The 24,943-nt window shown below is 36.8% G+C and overlaps 1 protein-coding gene across 1 annotated transcript; it reads right to left on the reverse strand.

The window, feature by feature from the left end:
* Window positions 1-383: 383 nt before the first annotated feature.
* On the reverse strand, window positions 384-16,101 carry LOC109103158 (synaptotagmin-like protein 2). Its single transcript, XM_042739371.1, is given in 19 exon segments — window positions 384-1,303; window positions 1,410-1,615; window positions 1,730-1,829; window positions 2,136-2,214; window positions 2,927-3,088; window positions 3,454-3,556; window positions 3,640-3,809; window positions 5,480-5,593; window positions 5,687-5,781; window positions 5,893-5,940; window positions 6,206-6,298; window positions 6,948-9,470; window positions 10,115-10,924; window positions 11,016-11,133; window positions 12,669-12,735; window positions 13,173-13,293; window positions 13,400-13,551; window positions 15,301-15,323; window positions 15,325-16,101. Coding segments are annotated over 19 exon segments (5,211 nt in total). The 5' UTR covers window positions 15,403-16,101; the 3' UTR covers window positions 384-1,154.
* Window positions 16,102-24,943: the final 8,842 nt, after the last annotated feature.

Below are 24,943 nucleotides of genomic sequence, written 5' to 3' on the forward strand. Positions count from 1 at the left end.
TTTCAATCTCTCCAGAGCTCTTGTTCTGCGAGCGTGACTTTGTCTCACCTCCTCCTTTCAGAGCCTTGGCTCTTCGCACCAGATCTCAACAGTGGTGTATTGTATTTGTATGCATTGTCAGAATTGCATTGTCATGTAACACAAAGTCCAATACAGCACTGCCAATGGCTTAAAAACAGTTGTATCCAGAATTGAGTAGCCAACAAGGTAGCAGATTTTAAAACTGCAATTTTCTGGGGAGTTCTGTGCCACTTTCTTGGGTATAGCCAGATGTTAATTTGTGTATTCTGTGTTATATAGTGTAGAATATACCCATACTAAGGTAAAATTTGTCACCATGCACATACCTTTGATATAGTAAGATACAAAAAAAAAACATTTCATCATGGTGAACCAACTTTCTGTTTATTCATTTGCTTTTGGCATGTTTATTAGGAGTATCCTGCATTATTTTGCTTGTAGTACTGTGAGCACTGATGTTAGTACAGGCGTATTTGACAAATAAAGCAGTCACCCACTTTGCACATTTTTGGCAACAAATCTATTCCCCCACACAGTTTGTTACAATACACACATTCTGTTTCCCTCCTTTCCTGGTTTAATCATTTTGTCATGGCTTTGGTTTTTTAGTTTTTTACCCTCAAATAGTATCCTTAAACTTCTTCAGCACTGATTTAACAACCTTCATCAAAACTATTTAAGTCTTGAACATATACTATAGTTAATAAGGTCTTTAGACTCAAAATATATGTGATGTTTTAAGGGATTCTCATTAGCTATATAAATCTGTAACCTCTTAAAACAGATTACATTAGACAAGAATCACCTTTATACATTGCTTATAGCTTACTTTTATGGAAAGCATTTTGAAATCGGTAAATGATCTCATGTAATATGTTATTGGCGCAATAAATTCAATCTGATCTCTGTTCAGTCCTACTCAACACAGTAATGAAGGCAATAAATAAATCCAGCTAGAGAATATCACTATATCTGGAAACGGTACTCATGTTGATGTCAGGTCTAATGGGTGCCAAAGAGTCCTAACGTGACAGAAACCTAATCTATTATACTATAAATCATAACAAATGCAAGATATTATATATGGACAAATATTATTTGAAAGATGTGATTTAATAAATGTCCCTGTAATCTCATTTCCATGTGTTTTTGGCTGCTGTTACCATCCTCAGTGGCAACATGCCCTCCACCCATTCATTGGGAGATTCCATCATTCTCCTCCATAAAGTGACTTCCTCTGCTGTAGAGTCCATCCAGTCCACCTGTACTCCATAACTCTTGCCTGTACACAAAATTGGCTTGCATATAATTTTTGGGTTAATATGTATTTTATATGTGTTTATGTTTATAGATCTCAGAATCCATAAACATTCATCACTGGACTGCACCTGTGCCCATGCCGAGTCTCAGGCCTCCGAGCAGGTGATTGGCTAGTCGGTCTCGGTCCCAAACAGTAAGCTCCACACAAGCCTCTTTCAGGTCCTCTGCTTTGAAGCCATCATAAACCATAGTGTGGTTAAATACAGGGTTGGCTGTTCTCTTCAGCACCCGAGTCTTTTGACGGCTCTTTTTGCTGGTGTCGGGGAGTACAAAGCTGTGCAAGGAATTAAACAAACCATTATTTAGTAGTACATTAAAGATGTTTTCAAGAAAAATAGCTATCATGCCATGCAATCACAATATAATAGAATTGTTTTATTAGTATTACCATTTTACATATGGGTCAATAGTTGGACTTCTGATAAGAGGGAGATTCTTGCAGTCTTTTACCCAGATATGCACCTCACCAGAGCCAGGAGTGTTTTTTGCTGGATTAAAAAAAATATATATATTAGCAACGATCATTTGACAAAACTTTGACATTTGACTTTTTCTGTTACATAATGTGCTGTCTTTCATTATATCAGTTCAGTTTTGTACAGAGAATAGTTTTGTGTAGGAAACATTTTCACTCAGAAATTACATAGAAATAACAAGTAAACCATTGAATTAAAGGTGAAATGAAGAAGAAAAGTTTTTACTTGTAAAATGTACTCCAATAATCTGTACTTACAACTTTCATTTTCAAAAATATTTTTTACAGTGTATGAATGTGAATTATTACATTCCCTTACATTGGGAAATCTGAGGCAGGAAACGTACGGCCAGTCTCATCTGTCCTCTCAAGTCAGATTGCTGGAGGCTGTTTGTGGTCTGAGAAAACAGATTGTGGAAACAGAACAAAACAGTTTACAGGCGTAATTCATGCAAAAATAAAAATTCTGTCATTATTTAAAGCTAGGGCAGGCAAATTTTTCCAGTTTCTTTTTATAGTGGTTGAAAGTCTCTTCTTATATACACCTTCTTATTTAACCACCTCTTTAATTATTGATTGCTATCAGGTTGTGAAAAGATTTTCAACAGTCAGAATTAGAGAAGACGTGATGTGCAAAATGGGCTTCTGCAAAGGTTGTTTGAAAACATGCTTTACTTTTGTAGTTCCACTAGATGACACTATAACTGCATACTCCAGCATACTCCCAATTTGTGCACAGATTTTGGTCTCAATTTGCAGTCTAGAGAAGTCATTGCAGTCTTTGTGTATGACGGGCCCAAGCTTTTTTTTTTTTAGCTTCAGGCTCATTCCATCAAGTCAGCGGATTTTAAACATCTTTGATATTTTGATTTTAGGACACATGTTGTTTTCATTTGTCGTATGCAACAAGGCATATGTTTCTGTGTTTGGAATAATTTGAAAGTCTAGTAAACCAAAAAATAAATCGGTAAAAAAAACGGTTACCTATTGGTTGTCCAGGTAACATTAGAGTAAGAGATCATGCATTTGTTTATGAAGTAATTTAACTTTGAAAATGCTGTCTATCATAAGTGCCATGTAAGAGAAATGATCCACAAATTTATACTATACCCTTGGTTTAAGAGGTAAAAGTTTCCACTCCGTGTCATTAAAATCCCAAGAGGAGAGGTCAAGCTCTATTTCACCCAGGAAGCTGTTACGACCAAATGTGTCATTGTGCCATGCTGAAAGGTTGAGAACCTGGGACATCAGGTACTCCATTCGAACTCTGTACTGTATGCATTAAATAATAAAATGAAAAAAGATTATTAGGCATTTGGTAAAATGCATATAGGGGAGACTGGGGCCTGCATTTGCCCCATTACAGCCTGGAAGAAATTATAGTAAATTGAACACACCCAATAGCGGGGCATGTTGTCACAATGGAATCTCCCATTAAACAGCCTATTATAGACATTTCAGCTTGGTATGAATAGTAAAGCAATTACGAAACATTACGCAATTAATGCAACAAAGTGAAATGTGATGTGCAAATATATCAAATCATTACAAATATTGTAATTACTAAATGCATAACATTAAACTGCATGAAAAATGCTACAACTGGCCCTGACTTGTTCTGTCAGTGATGCTCTTACCCTAAGAATCTCATTGTATGAAGGATTCAATGTTTTCTTCTTCACAGCAGTTTTTCTTTTTCCCAAATTGGCGGGATCAGGAATGAGGTAACTCTTGACATACCTAGAAAAAGAACAAGCTATCCATGGAGAAAAAAAATCTATTTAGAGAAGAAAGGCTGGGTGGTACTGAGATCGCAGTCTTACGGGTCAGATCGATTCCTCTTGGTGTCCACTGCTGCTAGATTCTGGCACTGAACAACAAAGATGTGGAACTCCCGCATTTTGTGCACATAGTTTAGTGAAAACTGGATGCTTCCTTGGACGTCAACACTGCTGTAGTCACTATTGTACACACTCACAACACTGCCGCTAACCTGAGGATGATGGAAATTCAGTATTGAATAATTCCCAGTACAGCAATGTGCTTAAGTGGTTAGTTAACCCAAAAATTTTAAGTCTGTCATTAATTACTCACCCTCATGTCATTTTAAACCCATAAGACCTTTGTTCATCTTCGGAACACAAATTAGTATATTTTTGATGAAATCTGAGAGCTTTCTGACCCTGCATAGACAGCAATGCAATTGACATGTTCAAGGCCCAGAACGGTAGTAAGGTCATCGTTAAAATTGTCCATGTGACATCAGTGGTTTAACCTTAATTTAACCTTAATTTTTTAAAGTTCACACTTACATATAATAAACTGGGTAAAGTTTATGCGTATTTGGCGTGCTGGTTGCTGCAGCATCTGGGCGCAACCTTCTGCTGTGGCCTGATGACCGAAGGCCTGTCCTCGAGGGAGTGGTGGTTTGCTCGGGTATTTGGCTTGCTTTATTCGTGGCCTTGGATGGAGGAGTGGAGTTAGAAGGTGCCCCTGGTTGGAGAAAAGTATAAAGTGCGTGGAGATCCGCCATGGTGAACCGACATTGGACGTTGATGCCGAAGCTGATGAGTGCCTGACGTAATCCGTTTCTCCACAGCTGGGGCGGAGGAGAGGGCTGAAGCATAGGACGATGCTGGAGAAGGTGGCTGACACCTGGAAGGCAAAGGTGATGGCGTGGGAAGGCCCGTGACCCCATGTTGCAGCCAAGGGCTCAATTGTGGTGTCCTGTGGAGCGGTTGTGCGCTGAACAGCGACTGGAGACGCCGGAGGACCCGTGGTGTCAAAGGAGTTATCGTCCGGGAATAATTCAATCTCTGACATGTTGCGGCGATTGGATGTGCCAATGCTGAAAGACTAGAGATAATGAACGTAAGACTGCTCTTGTGCTGGTTGGATAGATGGTGTAATTACTGATGATGGTTTGGCCGTGTTAATTATCTGCGCATGCTCCTCCCGAAATTTGTTAATAAAATATCACTTGTGTGCAATAAAAAAATAAAAAATAAAGAATTTCTTCTCTTCTGGGTCAGTCTCCACCTCAATTAATGACAGTACCACGACACATGTGTGTGCATTCCACAGCGAAATAATTGTTGAATAAAGTCATCATTTTTGTTTTCTTTACATACAAAAAGTATTCTCATATCTTAATAAAAGTAAGGTTGAACCACTGATGTCACATGGACTATTTTAACAATGTCTTTACTAACTTTCTGGGCCTTGAACGTAGTAGTTGCGTTGCTGTCTATGCAGGGTCAGAAAGCTCATGGATTTCATCAAAAATATCTTAATTTGTGTTCCTAACACGAACAAAGATCTTACTGGTTTGGAACGTAATGAGGGAGAGTAATTCAATTAAATTAGTGTACTTAATCAAAACATGTACATCTTCGTAATCTGGTTAGAATAAAGCCCTGCACTGTTTTTTTCTCCTAGAATATTCTTTTTAATTTGGATTACGATGATCTGGTTACAAAAGTAAATTGGGTTGTGAATTTTGCTATATGATGATTTAAAGAAATTAACTATAACAGAAATCATATCTGAGGCAAGTGGAATAATTGACAGGTTCTGTTTCCATAAGTGTATAGAGTATATACTATATTATATGCATGTGCTTGGTAAATAGTTAGGTATATAATATATAGAATATGAACGTACAGATGACAGTGAGGTGGATCCAGAGTAGTTGCTGAGGTCAGTGAATTGTCTGTTATCCCACTGTGGTACACCGCTGCGAGAACTGCTCTCGGAGTCACTTTCTCCTCCATCACTCTAAAAAGACAGGACAGTAACAGACACTTTGAGCACCACAATTTTTTCTGACCTTACCTTTTATCTTAGATAAAAAAAAAAAAATGAACCAACTTCTTTTTGCAGGAATGAAGGCACTGATTTACTGAGCTGCTTCAGGTGTACTGGGTCTGATGTGGCAAAGGAAGTTTGGACAATTGTGCTAGAGTCTAAACAAGACATCAGAAGTGAGATTCAGAGCAAATGCCAATGTCATATGATGTCAACAAAAATAGTCCATATACTGTAAAACATATCAAGAAGTTAAGCTCAAAACTTGCCATCAAAGTTGCTCTGCATGTAGTCATTTGTTTGTTTTTGGTCTTGTCCTTAGGGAAAAGATAACAATGAAAAAACACAGGAAAAAGTAGAACAGATTCTGTTGTCACCTGTGCTTTCCATTTAGAGCCAAACAATAAGGTGTACTCTGGAAGAAGCATTGTGCTGCTAATGCGTGATAAATAAACTCTGAAAGGAAGAGCTAAATTCAGATATGGAACTTTAAGCTGAAAAACTAATAATAAACAGTATATAAATTATTGTCAGATACAGTTTAAAAAAACATTTGACATGATAGAGAGGACTGATGCTTACTAGGAAGAGTGCTGATGTCTTCCATGCTTTTATGGAACACTGGTCTAGATGAAGCTCGTCTCAAAGCTTTCTGAATGGGACTTTCATTTTCACCTGCAAGGTTTAACAGTGTAAGTTTGATCCCATAGAGGTATAAAGAATTAATTTGAGAAGCAAGAGGAATGTGGCTGGTGTTTTGTTCCCTTTACTAGTACTACTGTGTAATGTGAGCACTTACTATTTGACACTTGAAAGGGAAGCTGTGAGAAATTCTAATACAATGCAGATTTAATTACATATACCTAATTTGTAAATAGTTTAAGACTGGGGTCAGTTAGTTTTTAAGTCATGTTAATAATTTGAAATGGGTCTCTGGCATGGGAGGTGGGCGCACTAACAAGGAGGCTAAAGACTACACCCACTAGTGACAGTCACTAGTGCACCTCTTGAGAACAGGGGATTGAGGTTCACATGTGCAGCACGATCCACTGGCCTCTGTTACAACTGCACACACATTTCATGCTTATGCTCTCATGCTTATATGGTTAAAAACGTTTTCTAAATCAATAAACCTAAGTATAAAACTCTGCCATGTTGTTTGTGCTTCAAACTGTTATCTGATCAGAAGAGGTGTATTATTACTTTTCTAAATAATCTGATTCACACCTGGCAGTTGATGAAATTGAAAACATTTAAAGTGTTCCTGTAGCTCAAACAATAGACCATACTGATAACAACACCAATGTCAAAGGTTCAAACTCACGGCCTAAATTCCCCTTAGTGGCATTTCCATCAGTTTGTGTAGTTGAGTGGCATCCCAGGCTCCCTCTCCTGGTTTGTAGGTCGGGGGAACCCTGTACTGGAGTACTGGTTTTCACAGGGGAACATTTACAGCTGTGGTGTGTCTCTGGAGATGACGTAAATGAAGTGCAGATAAAATCGTCAACCTGATCTGTAACTGGAGGTGGAGTGTACATATTTCTGTCCTCTGTGATGCCAAGGTAATGCTGGTAGTCCCGTGGAATGAAGGATCTAGCAAGAGGTTGAGAGTCAGAATCCTCTGAGGTACGTGATGGTCTTCTCTGAGTGTTTTTGTCTCTGTCTCTCCAAGAGATTTCTGGGGATGTTTTTGGCAGGGTATAGATAGCTTCCTGTGTTTTCCTGGACTGTGTGGTGCTAGTTTCTGGTGCCTTTTTAACCTGTTGCAGATTGGGGCCCTGGGACTTCTTGGACTGAAGATTTAAGTCCTGGCTTTGCTCCTCAACCGCAGTGTTCACAGAAAACATGCTGGCGGCACGTCTCATGGCATTTGCTTTTCCGTTTAGACTGCCTTTGCTATTTCTTCTACCATGTTTAGGTTGTGACTCTTGACCAACCTGAGGTTTAGGTACCATTGTGGCTTCTAAAGAGGTGTGATAGCCTTTCTGTTGCTGAAGAAAATGAGATACTCCATGGGAGAATGATTCGCCTGTGACCATGTGCGACTGATCGGTTTTTGATCCAGATTCCTGTCTTGACATAATCCTCTTCTTTGAGGCAGACTGGAATACTCTGGTTTTGGCTGGTGAGGATGTTTTGCTATTGTGGCTTTCATTTACAAAGTCTTTGACATTGGCTCTTTCATTTTGGCTTTGTGGACTTAAGGATCTCTGATTTCCACTTTCAAGAACTGGTGACCTTTGTCCAGATTTTGTAGGTGTTCCTCCCCAGAAGTCACGGAGGTTCTTAAACTGTAAAGTGCTCATACCATCCATCACACTTGGCTTATCCTTCCGTTGTGGATGCACTAAGAAACTGGGAGACAGTCTACCTCTGGCAGAAGTACTATCCTCAACATCATCATCATAATCATCATAATCAGTACCTATTGTTCTGAGATCAAACTCAGATTTTGTAAATCTTTGGTTCAGTCGAGCAGTAGTAGTCGATTTGTTTTGAGCTGCTGCTGGTGTTTTAGATTCTTTCTCCCAAAAGGACTTGAGTTGCTTGATCCTCTCTGCCATGTTCTCTTGCTGGGAATTCTGCTTAACAAAAGGCACTTGATTTTTCCTTGGTGCGGTTCTTGATTTTGCCTCCAATTCTTTTGAAGGAGTGTGATCTGCATCATTACTGTTGATGCTAATGGTGCCTCTGCTATCACCATTTTGACCCACAAGCAAGGATCCACTGTCAAGGGATGGCGAAGATGATTTTAAATGTGGAATATCTTTCTCTAAGGGAGAGCTTGCATGTATTTGGTCAGTCTTCTGATTGGCATATATCAATGGGGGTTTTGAGTCATCTGTAAAAATGGGTACTTGAGGTTCATAGGTGGTGTTACCACTTCCAACATGCTCAAGGTCTACATCTTCTCCAACTCTCTCTTGTTTCTGATGTCCTGGAGATGTTACTTTCAAGCTCTGCTCACTTCTTTGTTGTTCCTCTACACCTTCAGTTGGCTTTCTGCTAATATCACTTGGGATGAAGTATTCATTTTTAGCAGGTGCACTAGATTGGCCGATCAAAATCTTTGGACCAATGTTTTCTTTCTCCCAGAATGATCTCAAATTGGCAATCTTTGGTCGCTGGTACTCTTCAGCACCTGTTATTTCTTTTGGCTGATTTTGAGTTTGCTTGATGTCTGTGATTTCACGTTTGACTTTAGTCTCTTCCTCTCTCTTGATTTTGTTCTCATTTAGACTCATTTTCCCACCTACATAGGTATTCACCTCTGGGATCTCTGGAGGCACACTGTTTGCAGTAAGAGCAGAGTCAATAGAAGGTTTTTTAATGAGAGGTTCTTTATAAGAAGCAGATTCATATCTTCTCTGTTCTTTTGTAGAATTCTGGGAAGGCTCATCAACATTCTGTTCCTTTCCCCAATCTGTCTGTTGTAGAAATATTGTATTGACTTCTGATGGAACCTCTTCGCTTTGGCGTGGTATGATTAAGTACACATTATCTCTTGGTTTGGCTCTCTGATCAATGTCATCTTCAAAGTCTATGTCATCGATCTTGGTGTCGTCCTCCATGTCTTGGACATTGCTCTCTACATCAAGCCTATCACTGCTGTCTGAGCTTCTGCTAAACCACTCAAGAACTTTGGCAATGGAATCTCCTTGTTCATCAGTAGGTGTGGAAATATATTCATCTGTCATGACTTCCATTTTGGCATCTTCTTGTTTTGAGTTATTAGTATTTTGTTTTATATTGAAGATAAGGGGGGTGCTGTCAGTCTCACAGTCAGTAGAGGCATCTGTCTTGTTGAATGTATCAGTTATGTTGAGGGATCTGGGAAATTGTTGATCTGTAAAAAAAAAAAAAAAAAAATGTGTAGCATTGAATGGCCAGAAAATCTAGACAACACTATTGTAAGCAAAAATTTAATTCAACTAAATTTAAACTTAAGATTATTTCACCCAAATATGAAAATCATGTTATTATTTACAGTACTAACCTGCATGTCATTCCAAACCCATATGACTTTCTTTCTTCTGCAGAACACAGCAGTGGATGCACAAAGGAGAAAATGTAATAAATATCCAATTGTGTGAATTATCAGTATTGGTGGCGGTTCCTTGTAGGTTGTTTTGTTGAAGCAGAAGAAGGGTGAACCTTTCCATCACCTAATGTACTGGATTGTGAAGAGCTGGATGAGTGTACAACTGCTTGAATATCAGATTGTATTTTACCAAAATGTGAAATGTGTATTTTGCTGACACACTTGGGTGCTTTAGGTACTAAAGTAAGACCCAGTGTACTGCCATTATTTGTCAGTTCACCCAAAATTTAACAGGCTGCTTTTTAAATGATCTCCTGTGTTCGGCAGAAGTCAGGCAGTCGTACAGGTTTGAAATGACATGATGATGTGTAAATAACATATTTCTCGGGGTAAATAACATAATTCTCCTTTAACAAATTTTGAACATTTCTAAAAAATGTGGATCATACCAACAGCAGTTTTCTTCATATTTTCTTCAGTTCCTATTGTTTCTGATTTTGGGTACAGACTCATATGATTTTCCACATTCCCAGATTTGTGCATTGTAGGTTGAGGGCCAGTGATCTCATCCAGTGGCTTTTCAGAGTTGTCAATCAACGTGAACATTGCATTCTCACGAGGAAGGTTAATTTCACCAGAAATGTTTGGGTGATCTAATTCCATACTTGATGTCTGAGGAAGGCAACTATTTGTTTCTCTTCTTTGTTTTACAAGTTCTTCCACTTGTTTGCCATCATCTGCTCTTGTGATAGAGTTCAGACTTAGACGTGGTTTTATTTTTGGCTTTTCTTGTAATCCTTGTGGAGGGTTTATCAGTTGTGATGCAGCTCTAACTGGTAAACGTGACTTTGGCAACTTCAGTGGTGAAGGAGAGCTAAATTGCTCTTTGTTTTCAGTTTTGCTACCTGATCCTTCTGTACTACCCAGAGAGAGTCTAAATTCTTCAGGATCCTTTTCTTGACTGCTGTTTTTGCGAACATAGCTTAGGGATACTGCTGGTTGTCGCAGCTGGCTCTTGAGAGTGGGCTCATTGGAGCTATGTTTAGGGATACTTCTTGGTGGTGGAGACCTGATACCTGAGCCTGCTGTGGTGGACACACCCTGGCTGGACACAGAGTTGGTGCTGTCTGAGACAGAGCTCTGCAGTTTGTTGATTTTGGTCCTCTTCTTTGGCACAGGCTTTATACCAGGAGGTTTGTTGTGTGGGGTGTTAAAGACCTCACTATTAACTTCACCATGACTTGCTTCCTGATGTTTTGCTGCAAATATGAGACTTGTAAGCATGGGAGAACACAAAACTACAAATGTCAGAGCACAAATGAACATTATACAACAAGTTTCCACATAAACCTTGTGAATCAGAGCCTTGTTCTAATGATTTCCTGAGACCAGGTCCTGATGTAAAGTGGATATCAGTTTCCTCAAAATCAAGCTCTGCTGGAACACTGTTAAATGGGTTGTGCCTTGGCTGGAACCAGGTAAACAGACAAAGTTTACAATGAATAAATACATTATTAATGCCATATTGATTAGCATTGACTTTCACTCAAAATTAACACACTAGAGTGACCTAGACTTAAAAGGGGTCATATCATACATTTGTATTAAGTAATTTTATTTATTACCTTATCCTGTAGTGTTACTGAAGATATGAATTTTAGATCAAATTCATGACAATTTTCCACCCTCTATCTGATATGTAAGGGATAATGTACATCCAGCCGGTTGTTATTGCAGAATAACCCCCACGGAGGGGTCTTGTATCACCCTGAAGGGGTGAACTGGCTGGATGTTCGTTATCCAACTTATTACAGGGCTAAATAATTAGTCACAAAATATTGATTTGAGTTGAAATATTTGACCGCAAAGCTTCCGTGAACAGCAGTTGCGAGCAAGCGGCAAGTTCAAACTAGACGGACATTTAAGGGAAACTGTGCAGTCAAACCACTTATTACACAACATTTCACCACATAAATAATTAAGACGATAAAAGTCTTAAGACGAAAATGTTTTAAAATCTTACCAAACTGTTCCTAGCAAGAGTACAGTGCCAACTTTGGTTACCCGGATGAGCCTGTGTTATCAGCATTTACCAGTTGTTATCGAGGGATAACATACCTCGGAATGTCGCGACTGACAAATCAGAATCAAGTATTCCACAGAACCGTGTAATAAATAGAAATAACACTCTACACCTAACACCCTGGTTGCATGTGACATGAGAAACAGTTGTGTTTACTCACAAGCTGCAGGTCTGCTGATGAGTCCAATATACTCTATATACTGTTTGCTCTGCCCCATCCTTCAATAACAGCCTCTCTGCAAAGCCTGTGTTATACTGTGGCAGTATCCTCCTTAGTACCACATACTGACCAGGTGGTCCAAGTTTCTAAGTACAGATAGGTGTTGTTGATGTCTAAATCTTGCTTTTATGCTTTTCCATAGCGATCGTCTGCAAGCTGCGACATCAGCATAAATAAAACAGGAACAAAAACTTTATTGACTTAAATTAACTATGGCTAAAATACAGATCCAGCCATGTACTCTGGTCACTGTGTGTGCACACTCTTCCTGGAGAAGTGCCTTCACATGGAAATCCGTTCTTTATAACATCGTACAGGGCCATACTAGAAAAAACTTTCCAGAACTTATACGGACCCTGAAGGGGTGTCTTTGGCACAGAAATACTCCATCATACGTCATCTCGATTTTTACGACTTTGGTCATTTATAGCATGAGAATCCAATTCTTTAGCAATGTAAATAAGTTGGAATGCATGAAATAGCAGCAGACATCCTCTTTAATGTATTCATTTGATAGCTGTAAGTCATGAAAGTTCAGTAGGAACCATTTTCCCACATTTTTAATAAATGGTATATTTGGACTGGAGAGGATGTTTTGAAATTTTGATTCCTTATTATATGACCCCTTTAAGTGTTTCCCCAAAGATATACATTAATGAAGGCAGTTGACCCTGATATGGTTTAATGAGCACTTACATACCTTGGATGGCGATCTCATGCCGATGTTTAGCTTTTCTTGACAGACTTCTAATGTGTCATCATTTTCCCTAATTGTAAAAGAAATAGCAATTGCATTTTTATGCTTGCATTCATAAGAAGCAAAAGAAAACAAGTCCCGTTCTACAAGACATCCTGCAATGACCAGGATTAATTAAACCTTCACATGCAGAGTACTTTAAGAGGACAGTGTGCAAACTCCTCTGTTGACCCTTGTCGAGTCATAAAGATCTTGAAATCATAAGGTATCCACACCTGTAAAGCACACAAAGCGCCTGGGAGGGGTGGAGGTTGCATACACAGTGCAAACCAAAGGGTTCTGGCGAGTGTGAACAGTTATTGCTCCTGTTGTTCCAGATAATTTAATGACTACAGAGCTAGATGAGATATACTATGCATGTCTAAATATTCAGTGTAGGATTATTCCAACCTCACTGAACCCTAGATGCTGATATTTGTGCTTTTGTACATGAACATTTAGCATTACCTCTCTTTTAGCTGCTCTGAGGACTCAGTAGCTTGTGTTACTTTAGGTGACGTCATGATGCCATCACTATCCTTTAGGCTAATGCTTCTGGATCTGCCACCCCAAGACTTGGTTAAATACTCTATATAGGAGGATAGTGAGTTGTTTACTGGTGTTTGATATGCTTGCTATCAAAGCATTTAAAAAAGAGGAGTTGCATGTTTAAACTGTAGTCTTTTTGGTCTCACCAACAACTGAGGGTTTCCTTTGCTTCATCGATGCCATGATGATTTCAGAGCCATGAATCCTGTCCTGGTGTCTCTGTGACTTTGCTTCATAGAACCATTCTCCTGTCATAAATTTGCGTTTGTCTTCCTCTGGGACGGCTTTCTGCAGCTGTCTGGAAATCAGATGAGAGGTTCAACTTGGGTGAGAAAAATTAAAATCATCAACAGTTCCCAGCAACATCCATCTAACCTAATATAGTCTCACCTCAGCATGGTCATTTGGACAAATACCATGCATTCCACAGGCTGCAAATTAGTTTACTCCATAAGCCATCAAGGACAGAAAGCACAGCACTTATCACATCCTCTGTTGTTTGCTCACAAAATGTTGAATTCTTTTTATGTACAAATGTGTCAGGCAGTTCTTTGAGTACTAGGATCATAAACTGAGCTTTCCAAATGTCGGTACCTCATTGCACTTTATTTTTTTATTACATTACACAGCTCTCCTTTATGAGAGCCTCTTAAATCAATAACATTCCTTATGACCAAAGAGTCAGGACAAACTCTTCCTTAATTGACTATACACAAAACTGTGTTCAGTACTGACTCTGTTTGTTTTGCACATACTTAATCTCTCATAATGGCTGCTTCTTGGGTACTATCAATGTTCCCAGTAGCTGTAACCTGTTAAGTAATTCAGACACTAATGATAAGGAGTTTTATTGAATGATTTCTTAAGAAAAACATCTCAAGAGGCCGAAACTAATCATTATACTATGACTTGTTTGAGAGGTGGTTAATGTTGAAAGCTACAAATAGCTAAAATTTCAAAACAACCATAATAAAGACATTGTGAGCATTTGCAGTGATTCTTAATTGTTTGATTAAAATCATGTGTTTGGTAACAACCATTGGAACACATCTTTGCTTTTTGAAGGAGGGGAAACTATGTTGGTCATGTGAAACGGTCAAGACAATTATTTCACAAGGGTAGACTTAATCCTTTTATAAGGTTGAGTACGGTTGAGGCTGAACACAGGGAAATCACCCAGACATGGCCAGATTCTGCATTCTTCCTTTCATGTAGACTACCAGTCTCCATTCAAAGCAATAAACACGAGAACAAATAGTTTGCTAGTGCAATGGCGTTCATGCAGGTGAACCCCCAAGTGTCTTTGTTTTTTTATGTTGTATTATGTTGTATTTCAATAGATATGTCTAAAATGACTGTCATTACGTGCATTTGTAAAAGTTTGTGGTTAGTAAGATTGTATTTTTTTATTTATTTTTTTGTCTCTTATGCTCACAAAGAAAATGTAAAAAATTATTTGATCAAAAATACAGTAAAACTGTATTTTTGTGAAATATTACAATTTAAAAAAATCTATTATAAAATATTTTAAAGAACATTGTAAAATGCTGATTTGATGCTCAAAAAACATGCATTTCTTTATTATCAATGGTAAAAACAGTTGTGCTGCTTATTTGCAAAAAAACTCTGATTCAGTTTTTCAGGATTCAAATTGAATTATGAATTGTTGCATTATAAATGTTTTTAATGTCACTTTTGATCAATTTAGTATTAATTATAAACCCCAAACTTTTGAAGAGTAATGCATATTTTAAGTTAAATTGTATGTGAATGTACAAGTGAAAGTGTATTTCAGATTTACTAATATTTTATTCACCTTTTGCTTTTAACAGTTTATTTCACATTATTTTTTCAGAGTAAAAATATTTTTAAGATGTGTTTTTTATGAATATTCAGTGTAATCCTTCAGTTGATATCATAAAATGCCATTTAAAATAATTATACAATAATTCAACTTAAAACTGATTAGAAAAAATTGCTGCTACTGCTTGAGATCAGCTATCATTATACATGTGAAAGTTTGATTATGCTGGTTAAGCAATCTTACTTGACTCTTTCCTCCTCTGCTTTTCTTCAACTCAGCATCCCTCTTTAAAACTGTCATGATCATCTCCTGCTCCTCCTCGCTCAGGTGGCTCAGGTCTATCATGATGACCGCTGTTCTTCTCACAGTTGGGGACTCTAGTACTGAGACTCACAGAGTCCACACTGCTATCTGTTGTTCTTCCTGAATCACCTTCAGTTCATTATGCACAATTACAGCACCTGCAATCAGCACACCAAAACATCTGAGATTCTCCATTAGTCTCATTCACATCAGATTAGGCTTTTCTATGAAAATGTAATAATTAGAGTATTATTCAGTCATTTATTTAATGGAAAGTACAGATGTAACCCAATTTGTATGCTGAATTTGATGTAATTTGGAATGAAATGTGATTCTAAATAAGGGCACAATGAAGCTGAGTGAGAGCCTGTTTAGAGAACGCTGAGATTAGACAAAACATGTGACGGCTCTGTCAGTTGACCATGAGAGGGGGCAGACCTTTAGATCGAGCACATTTAAAACAAATGATGAACTTTTCCATTGATCATAAATTGCATGCTGCTCCCATTTAAAAGTCTTGTCAGATAATGGTTTTAATGTTCTATTAAAATTATTGGTTTGTTTCTATGCACAGAAAAATAAGAACACGCTTGAATTAATTTGTTAAAAACAAATTCCTTACATGATCATATGACCATATTTAATGCTTAAGACACCAGCGTGTCACGTTAACTGTGCAAATATTTGAAAACAGCTCACTGAAACATTATTTACTCTGGGTTACACCTGGATCAAAACAAGTCTCAAAGAAATGACAAAAGCAGCCTAATACATAACATTATACAAACAACAAGCGAACAATAAAATATCTTTGAAATGTTAATGCTTTACATTAGTGAGGAGCTTAATATGGAATGGAAATACTGTACGTATTCTCTTGAGAGTCTGACTCGAATCTGAAATTATGAATGTGTTTGGTATGATTAAACAAGACAAACCATGTATCAAGAGCACATGGAGTAATGCATTAACATGCTGATTGATCTGCATTATTTGATGCTGCAGTGTCGCATCCTGAATCCTGTTTCTTGTCCAAAGGTCTTCTGACTTATCAAATGAGCCTCTTCTTTGCAAATTTTTATTAGGCTGGATTCAATTGGATAAGTTCTGAGTAAACAAACATTTACACATCAACCTTAAATTGCACTTTTTAATGAACAGGACAAGTAACAATAAATTAAAATTGTATTTTTTTTTATGGATATGTTAAAATAATTGAAGCACCTTGGAGTTTTAGGTGTCCAGTTGTTGATGTTTTAGACGTTATTGACTTTTGTAAAAACAGGATAATGTGGCGTATCTCTGTCTACAGCGATAAAATCACTGCTGTCTGTGGATTCATGTGCTCTTTTTCTATTATTGTTTCTCTTAATTATTCCTCCCTATTGCATTTATATTTAAAAGGCATAAATGCATTGCATTCATCAGTGATAGGCTACATATACGAGCAGGTAAGGCAAGAACCTGTCACAACTAGGCTACTTTTCTTCACATTACAATCATTTCGATAATCAAAACCAACCGGAGATCAGTAATCGCGTTTTATAAATGCATTGTAAATATAGCTTTAGGCCTATATGATTTATGTCAGTCTATCAATCGCAACATTTTACTTTCATGTTAACGTTAGTTTACTCGAGACCGAACACAATGACAACCTTGAAGAATGTATTTATAAGTATTTCATTAAACTTTAGAAGCTCATGTATATATTCTGTAGCGGCAAAACAATCTTCACAAACACAACGACAGGTATATATGCCGATATGAAAGGGTTGAGCTCACCTTGTTTCCGTGGCAGAACCTCTGGAGCGCCTCTCTGACGCGCAGTACAGAACATCTTCACTGTATGAGCGACGCGTCTCTCGGGGGGTGGACGGAGAGCTTGACGTCGGCTTCCAGTCGACCAATCAAAGACTGCGTTTGAGCGCTCAACGCGACGCGCCAAGATAGAACGCTCCAATCGGAAGTATTCGGCGTGCGTATTTCACGCGAGCACCTCGCGTCACGTTAACGCATTGCAGTTTTTTTCAGTCACTTTGGTGCATTTCTCAAATCAGAAATGAAATTCTCAAAACTACTTGTACAACCTCCACATCATCTAGTCATTTATACACATCATAAAACCAGTTTCTCATACTTTTGAACAAGTTGCGATTGCTTTTATACATTCATGTAATTGATTATGCACATTTATCTGCAGTTTCCTACATTATCAGTTGCTAATGTCATGTTGCTCAAAATGTATTATATAGTTTTTCTGTGCAGTAGTCTTACCCCTCAAAACATCTTGTCGTTAGTTCATCGTATAAGTCATTGAATGCAAAATATTTCATCTAGTTGTCATAAACTGCCAAGCACATTTTTTTTACACATTATTATTAGACTTTTTGTAAATTTGGCATGAATTGTGCAAGTGAATCTTGACTAATGAAGAGAATGCAGATAAACCAATGATAAAGCATTTCTCTGAAATAGCTCAAAGGTTCATCTCATGAATCTTCAGTTGGAAAGCATAGACAGAGGACAACACAAGAGTTACAAGTTTTGACAGTGGTCTTCTTTTTTTATTTTCATCTTTGTGCCCATATTTCTTTTTCCTTTTCTATTTCACAATGACATTGTAAAGGGTTTTTATTTTTTTTTTTTGGTCAGACCACTAGTAAAAGTGTAACTAGGAATTCTATCCAGTCTCTTTTAATCAATATCCCACATACAGTAATGTGTAAATTTGTACTTTTGAAATGGATATATGGCATACATAAGCATATGGCATAATGTTCAATACAGTAACTGTCATCCAAAAATGTTGCCATAGTTTACATCAGAACATCCCTCCAGAGTACACTGTTATATTGACAACATGACTAAGTAATTTGACTGTCTTATCCGTACACAGTGACACAAGGACTTGTCATTCTGATGGCACTGACATGTTCATTGACACGGATATTTATTTTTGAGAGATGAACTAAGGATTTTGAGCAAGAGACTGGCTTTTGCAGGTAAATCATGATGTTCTGGCTATTTGTACAAGTTAGTTTTGAGAAATGCACTTACTGTTTTGCAAATGTCAAGGATGATTCGAGAAATGTACCAAAGCGACTGAGAAAAACTGTAAAGTTGTTTCCTAAAGAATGTAAATGGCTAGTATAATGAAGGCCCTATGCGCAAACATTGAAATAGTTCATATTTCACGTGGTCTGCATTTTTACATGCACTTTATTTGTATTTGTGTTTTTACATTTATGTACGAGAATTGTAATGAATAGCATACTTACTGTAGGCCAGTTGAGTTTGTTCTCATAAATTACAAATCCACTGAATGATGGATAGGCTACACAACCATCTCATGTAAAACTTGTCTGCATAATGATATTAATATGTTATTTGTGATTAGTAATTCAGAGTCAGCCAGGGTCTATGCAAACAACAACATCATTACACAAGTCTTCCGTTTTCTGTACTGCTGTTATACAATGATTCGTTTAGGTCCTAATTTGATTAGTGCATGCTGATATACAACAGCACTGGGACTTTTGATTTCATCAGTTAGTTTGTCTGTTTTTGTTCCAGACAGTCTGTGCGTCAATGATGGGAACTTTTCAGTTTTTCTGTAGGTTACATACACCAGTAGGTGGCGACAAATTACTGTGTTTATGAGTGAATCATTGAATCATTTACCAGTTTGTTCAAAGCAGATTCAGGAACACAACATGTCTGTGTGTATACATTACTTTATTTCCTGGTACGTTCAAGGAAAATAAATATTAAAATGTTTTTAATTCCCTCAACAAGTTTATATTAGAACAGGTTTAACCTGGTTTATGTTTAACAAGTAGGAGCAAGGTTTTAAAACGGGTCGATTTCATTATAAACAGGCAAGCGAGTACAAACTCTCAAATCTGTCAAACATTTTTATACTGAACTGTACCAATTAGATTAATAGAATACAAATGATAATTTATAAGTTCCTATTGGTAGATAAGCTATGTTTAGGAGTATTTGTAAGTCATAAAGACTAGCACATGATTAACCATCATGTCAAGCTGAAAAAACTAATGCCATGACCATACCATAAACACCAAACGTACACAAGATTTGTGGAAGCTGCACTTTATTTGAAAAAGAAAAGAGTTCACTAATTGTTCTTACATCTTTTAAATACATAAACAAAAAAAAATGACCCGTGAGGACAACACACAAAATTATTCAATAAAACTTAGGTCAGTTCCGATTTGATTGAACTTGCTTTCATATTTCAAACCATCCTTAGCCAACCCCTGGACAAATGCTGCCTACATGATCATATGTATATATACATAAAAGCACCGATCAAACAGTGGTGCAGCGCACCGTCTGACCCAGTCAGCGTTTCTTATATTTTACACTACAAATTTACAGTGATATCATTAACCTGTCCGTGACCAATAGCTAGAGGAGCGTCCAGCTCCCGTTCAGTGTTCCTGGACTTTAGAGAGCAGGGTGTCTAACTTGACGAGAAAGTCTGAAACATTCAGATCAGGGGCAGCCAGATCTTTACGGTCCGTTCTGTGTGAAAATGATGGCATGCCATGCATAATGCAGAACACCTCCCTTCCAAGTGCAACACCTCACAGTCACGGAGGAAGTGCTTTTCTACTCCAACAAATATTCATTGCAAAACCCCTAAGCACAGTATCGACTAAACAGTATAACAAACCATTCACTAATGATTACCCTCCCAATAGCCTTGGGCTCCAAACATTTCATCTACGGGAAGTTGTTCTAGACATAAAACTTTAGAGAATAGTTAGTGCTCTATCATTAAGCTTACAGGTGTATTTTTCACATAATATCTATTTTAAAAAGTCTATCCTCATTATACAATCCAACGCCCAAGAATAGTGTTATATTTTCCCCCCGATGTACTTCGTAAACTCTCCTGTTTATTTTTTAGGCATTAATTATAAATAAATACCAAACGACACGCAAAAGAAAGGTCTACCGCGGTGAATACAATTTAAAGTCGAAACTAAAAGAGTTAAAGTGTGAAACAAAGTTACTGTTACTATTTCATAACACGTACTATATCAGATGCTGAGTATACTCCGATTTAGGTCGGCGTTCGCCAGAAGACCTCTCATCAGAAGTTCCCGGTCGAAGAAGAAAAAAAAACCAACCTAGCAGGGGAAAATCAAACTATAGCTTCTCAGAACACTAAATATCCAAGTCTTTCAATGCCCTTACCTACCTTAACAGATTATAAAAATATATGAGGAATCCCTTTATGGGGTCAAACAGCAGCATCACTTGACATCTTAAACAAATTACGAAATGATTGCAGTATGCTCCCAGTCTTTCAACACATCTTTGACGTTGAGTATGTTGTGGGATCGGTCCTCTGAAGAGCATCCCAGCACAGAGGGCAGAGCTTACATCTTTTGACATCAGGGAGCAACTTCATTTTGTGTTACATAAAACTGCATCATCTGAGGAAAAAACGAGAAGTAAATGTATGATCAAATAGATGCGCTTTAAACAACAGTGTGTTAAGTCTACTGAAAACAGTGTTTGCGACCCATGTCGCTTCCATACCCTGATACATTTATGAATGAAATCTGGAACTGGGTGAACTGATTGGATAGTGAAGGTCTGTATGATAGTTTGAAGGAGAGGGGTTTAAAAAATAAGAGGGTTTTGAGAATGTCAGACGAAAAGGAGAAACCTTTTAGAGGTATTACGGAAATTTGCAGGGGGTTCTACTTCCATGACTTTTCCAGTTTGGGTTTACTGGATATGTAAAATTATTTTATACAAACTGTACTCACAGAACATGAAAAAGTGATGAAATATCTTGAAAAATCTAGAAAAAAATATATTCCATATAGAAATTTCCATGACTTTTTAAAATATACTATCAGAGGGCTGAATATCTTACTCATTACTCTTACTGTTATTTGAACATAACATCAATTGTTGAAAAATAGAATTAAAAATATATCAAATATATACTTGACTATTAAACATTAAGAGAGAATAGTGTCAGTTTTTTTTGTAGAAAATAATTGTTGGTCATTGTAAATAACACTTTTCAAAAGTAATGAAATATCTTCAAATATCCTGTTTAACTAGAAAAAAAATCATATAGAAATCTCCAGGGGTTTTTCAAATATAAATTCAGGTCCATGAATATCACAGTTTTAAAGGTGAACTAATTTATTGTTACTGTTACTTTACAGAATAATTAAATAAAATTGTTAAAAAACAAATAATGAAATGTTTTAATATATACTTCTAACTGAAACATATTAAGAAAGAATAGTGTCAGTTTTATTTCTATAAAAAAATATAAGATTTAAAATAATTTTGAAAAGTTATGAAATATCTTAAAATATGTTTTAACATTTTTAAAACACACACCACACACAACACACACACACACACACACATATATTACACATATAGTAATATATATATATATATTTATATAATATATATAGACACACACACACAGACGACACACATGCAGGTGCATCTCAAAAAAATTGAATATAGTAAAAAAAAAGTTATTTTTTTGTAACTCGTGTACAGCTTGATTAAAGTCAAAAATACAGTATCTTAAAGTATTAGGATATTTTACATTTCAGTTTCATTAAATGACCAAATTACCAAATGTTTTTTGTAATGCACCTGTATAGGTGTGTGTGTGTGTATGTATATATATATACACACACACACGGCATGAATATCACATTTTTAAAGGTGAACTCCGTAATTTTCCCCACAGTTGTTGCTGTTGTTATTATTAATTCATTATTTATTAATTAAATTAGTAGTAGCATGAATTGTTTAAAAAATAATGTACACTCAGGGATATGGTTTTAAGAAAGTAAACTGTCAATTTCATGTGTATAAAGTCGATAATCATTTTTACTTAAAAAATTAACTATTATTTATATATATATTCTTATTATAAATAGTATATATATACTATATCATATATATATATATTATATATATATATATAGATATAGTCAATAATAATGAAATGTTTTACCTGGAATCACTCTAGTACCTTAATACTTAATGTATAATATGTGCAATTTATTTGTACAGTCTTCATCTAGCAAGAGGCACGAGATGAAACTGACCATGGCATGCAGGACCATCAGTGATCAACAAAACACATGCGGTAACTAGACAAAAGACGAAGCTCTACAAGAAATCCTTGAGAGAGAGCTGTTGCAAAGGGGTCTTTGTCCTGGGGCTCTGAAAGAGGACTCTGACTGGAAGGGCTAGAGGCAGCGGAGGGCTAATGCAGAGAGAGAACAACACAGAGAGAGAAAGGGAAAGAGCTTGGGAGTGACAGGGAGAAGCACCACGTGGAGGAGGACAGGAATGATCTGCACTTTGGGAGGGAGTTTCTCTGTCTTCATGGCCCATTAGAAACACAACGGACCATGATTACAAAGAGTGTTAATAGAAAGCTACATTCATCACAAGAACAACATAACGTACATGAAAGGTTAGAGAGATTGTAGGGGCTGTACCTGTGCGCTGGACACTGATCGAACGGATTGGATGGCCTAATGACCGGCTGTGTGTACATCATTGTGGGCTGGGGTCATCATGCTCATAGAGGGCAACTGTGGAGGCTACACATAATCACAACCATGAGGAATCATTCAGCTGACAATTTCAACAAATTAAAAGTGAACTTAAACCACAAAAAAAAAACTGAAAAACCTAGTTTTATTTTGAAATAAAATCAACATTAATTAAAATAATAAACAAAAAAACATTGCAGCTTGTTGAAGCAACATTTCTCATTTTAATGTAGATTAAAAATAAAATATAAAACCGAAATACTTATATATAGTATATATATGATATATATATATATATATATATATATATATATATAACACACACACACACAACACACATACATATATAGATATATATAGACACACTAAAAACTAAATCAAAAAATAACTAAAAAGAAAAAAATATAAAAATACAAAAATCACAGGCAGAAATACTAACCATGCCATATCCCATCATTCCTGTAGGTGTTGTAGCAGGGAAAGCCAGGATAGATGGAGGCTATAAAACAAAGAAAAAGACTAATAAGAACACTAAGTTCATCTAGTTATTCATTTCATTATATTTGCCTCGGTTCCAAAAACTTAAGACACAAAATCCCAGAATGCCGCACTTCAGTGAGCTCAGTTAATAAAAGAGAGGCAAGGCAGAAAAATGTCCAGTTATGATTTTAAACATTTCTTTCCAATAATGAGGATTGATATTAAAACGGTCTTTACATGTAATGGCCAAACTCTTGTATTACTTTCACCAATATTTCGTGCTGCTGTAATTATTTGTAGTACCTTGAACTGTTTAGCTCTTAGCAACATTGCTCATTTCAAATGTGCTACTGAACTAGTCATTGGTGTGAGTCGCCTGTGTAGATGTGTTTTTGTTTCTGCTGCCTATCATAGTGGTAGACAAATGAACAACATAAGGGTATGAGTTAATTTCCAACAAAAATGAAAATTCTGTCCATTAATTATAACCTGCATTTTGTTCGTTTCCTAACCCATAACGACCTTTGTTCATCTTCAGAACACAAATTAAGATATTTTTGATGAAATCCGAGAGCTTTCTGACCCTCCATAGACAGCACCCGTAACTACCATCGTTTTAAGTATTCAGAAAGGTAGTAAGGAGCGACTTTGTTGAAAATACGTCATTTGTGAAATCAGTGGTTCTACTTTCTATTGTATGCCCAGGTTTCGCAGTCAAGGGGCGTTTGTCAACACTAATTATCCTAAACCCTCTGTCAGAGCCTATTCTGCATATTTGTTCACCACCAGTTCAGCATTGGTAGAACAATTGCATATTTGCTATGACATCACCTCGCACTATAGTTCTACCGACGAGCACAGACTACTCTCAGGACCTAAATCTCAGCGGATTACATGTTTGATAGTTTGAGTTTGATTTCAGAACATACTGTTTGCACTTGTTATTTGTCTCATAGCAATGGAGGTACTCATTTAGTGAATACATGCCCTTTACGGTTTTCTCTGTAACACATTTACAAAGTTGGCCAAGGTGTATGATGCCTAGTGTTTTAAAATCTGTTAGAATCAAAAAGTCATATAAATGTATTCCAGCCTTTTTAAGAGTGTAAGGATGCACCCCTAGAAAGAAGGTAGCTGCTTATGGACGCAGCTCACTGGTTTTGGAACCGAGCAATTTCATCAACTATTTAATACGTACGCCTGTCACCATTAGAGGACCGGGTTCCATGTAGTAGATGGAGCAGTTTTGGGTTGCCAATTCATTCCACCAGTTAATTTTTTATCTCCTGGTTGGTTCCCAGTGGATATCCACTGCGAAAAACCAGTTACCAATATAACACCAACAATCAGAATAAGAGTTAAAATGTACATACTGAGCATCATAAAGGGCCAAAATTCTTACTTTTTAGTGGTTACCGTTTTCCAATGCCCAGATCTATAGTTAGAAAAATATATATTAGAAGACATTTAAAGAGGTACATTTAAATTTGTATAAATTTTATAATATCTTCCTT

Source organism: Cyprinus carpio, chromosome B15 (assembly GCF_018340385.1).
Source record: "Cyprinus carpio isolate SPL01 chromosome B15, ASM1834038v1, whole genome shotgun sequence".
Taxonomy (NCBI): Eukaryota; Metazoa; Chordata; class Actinopteri; order Cypriniformes; family Cyprinidae; genus Cyprinus; species Cyprinus carpio.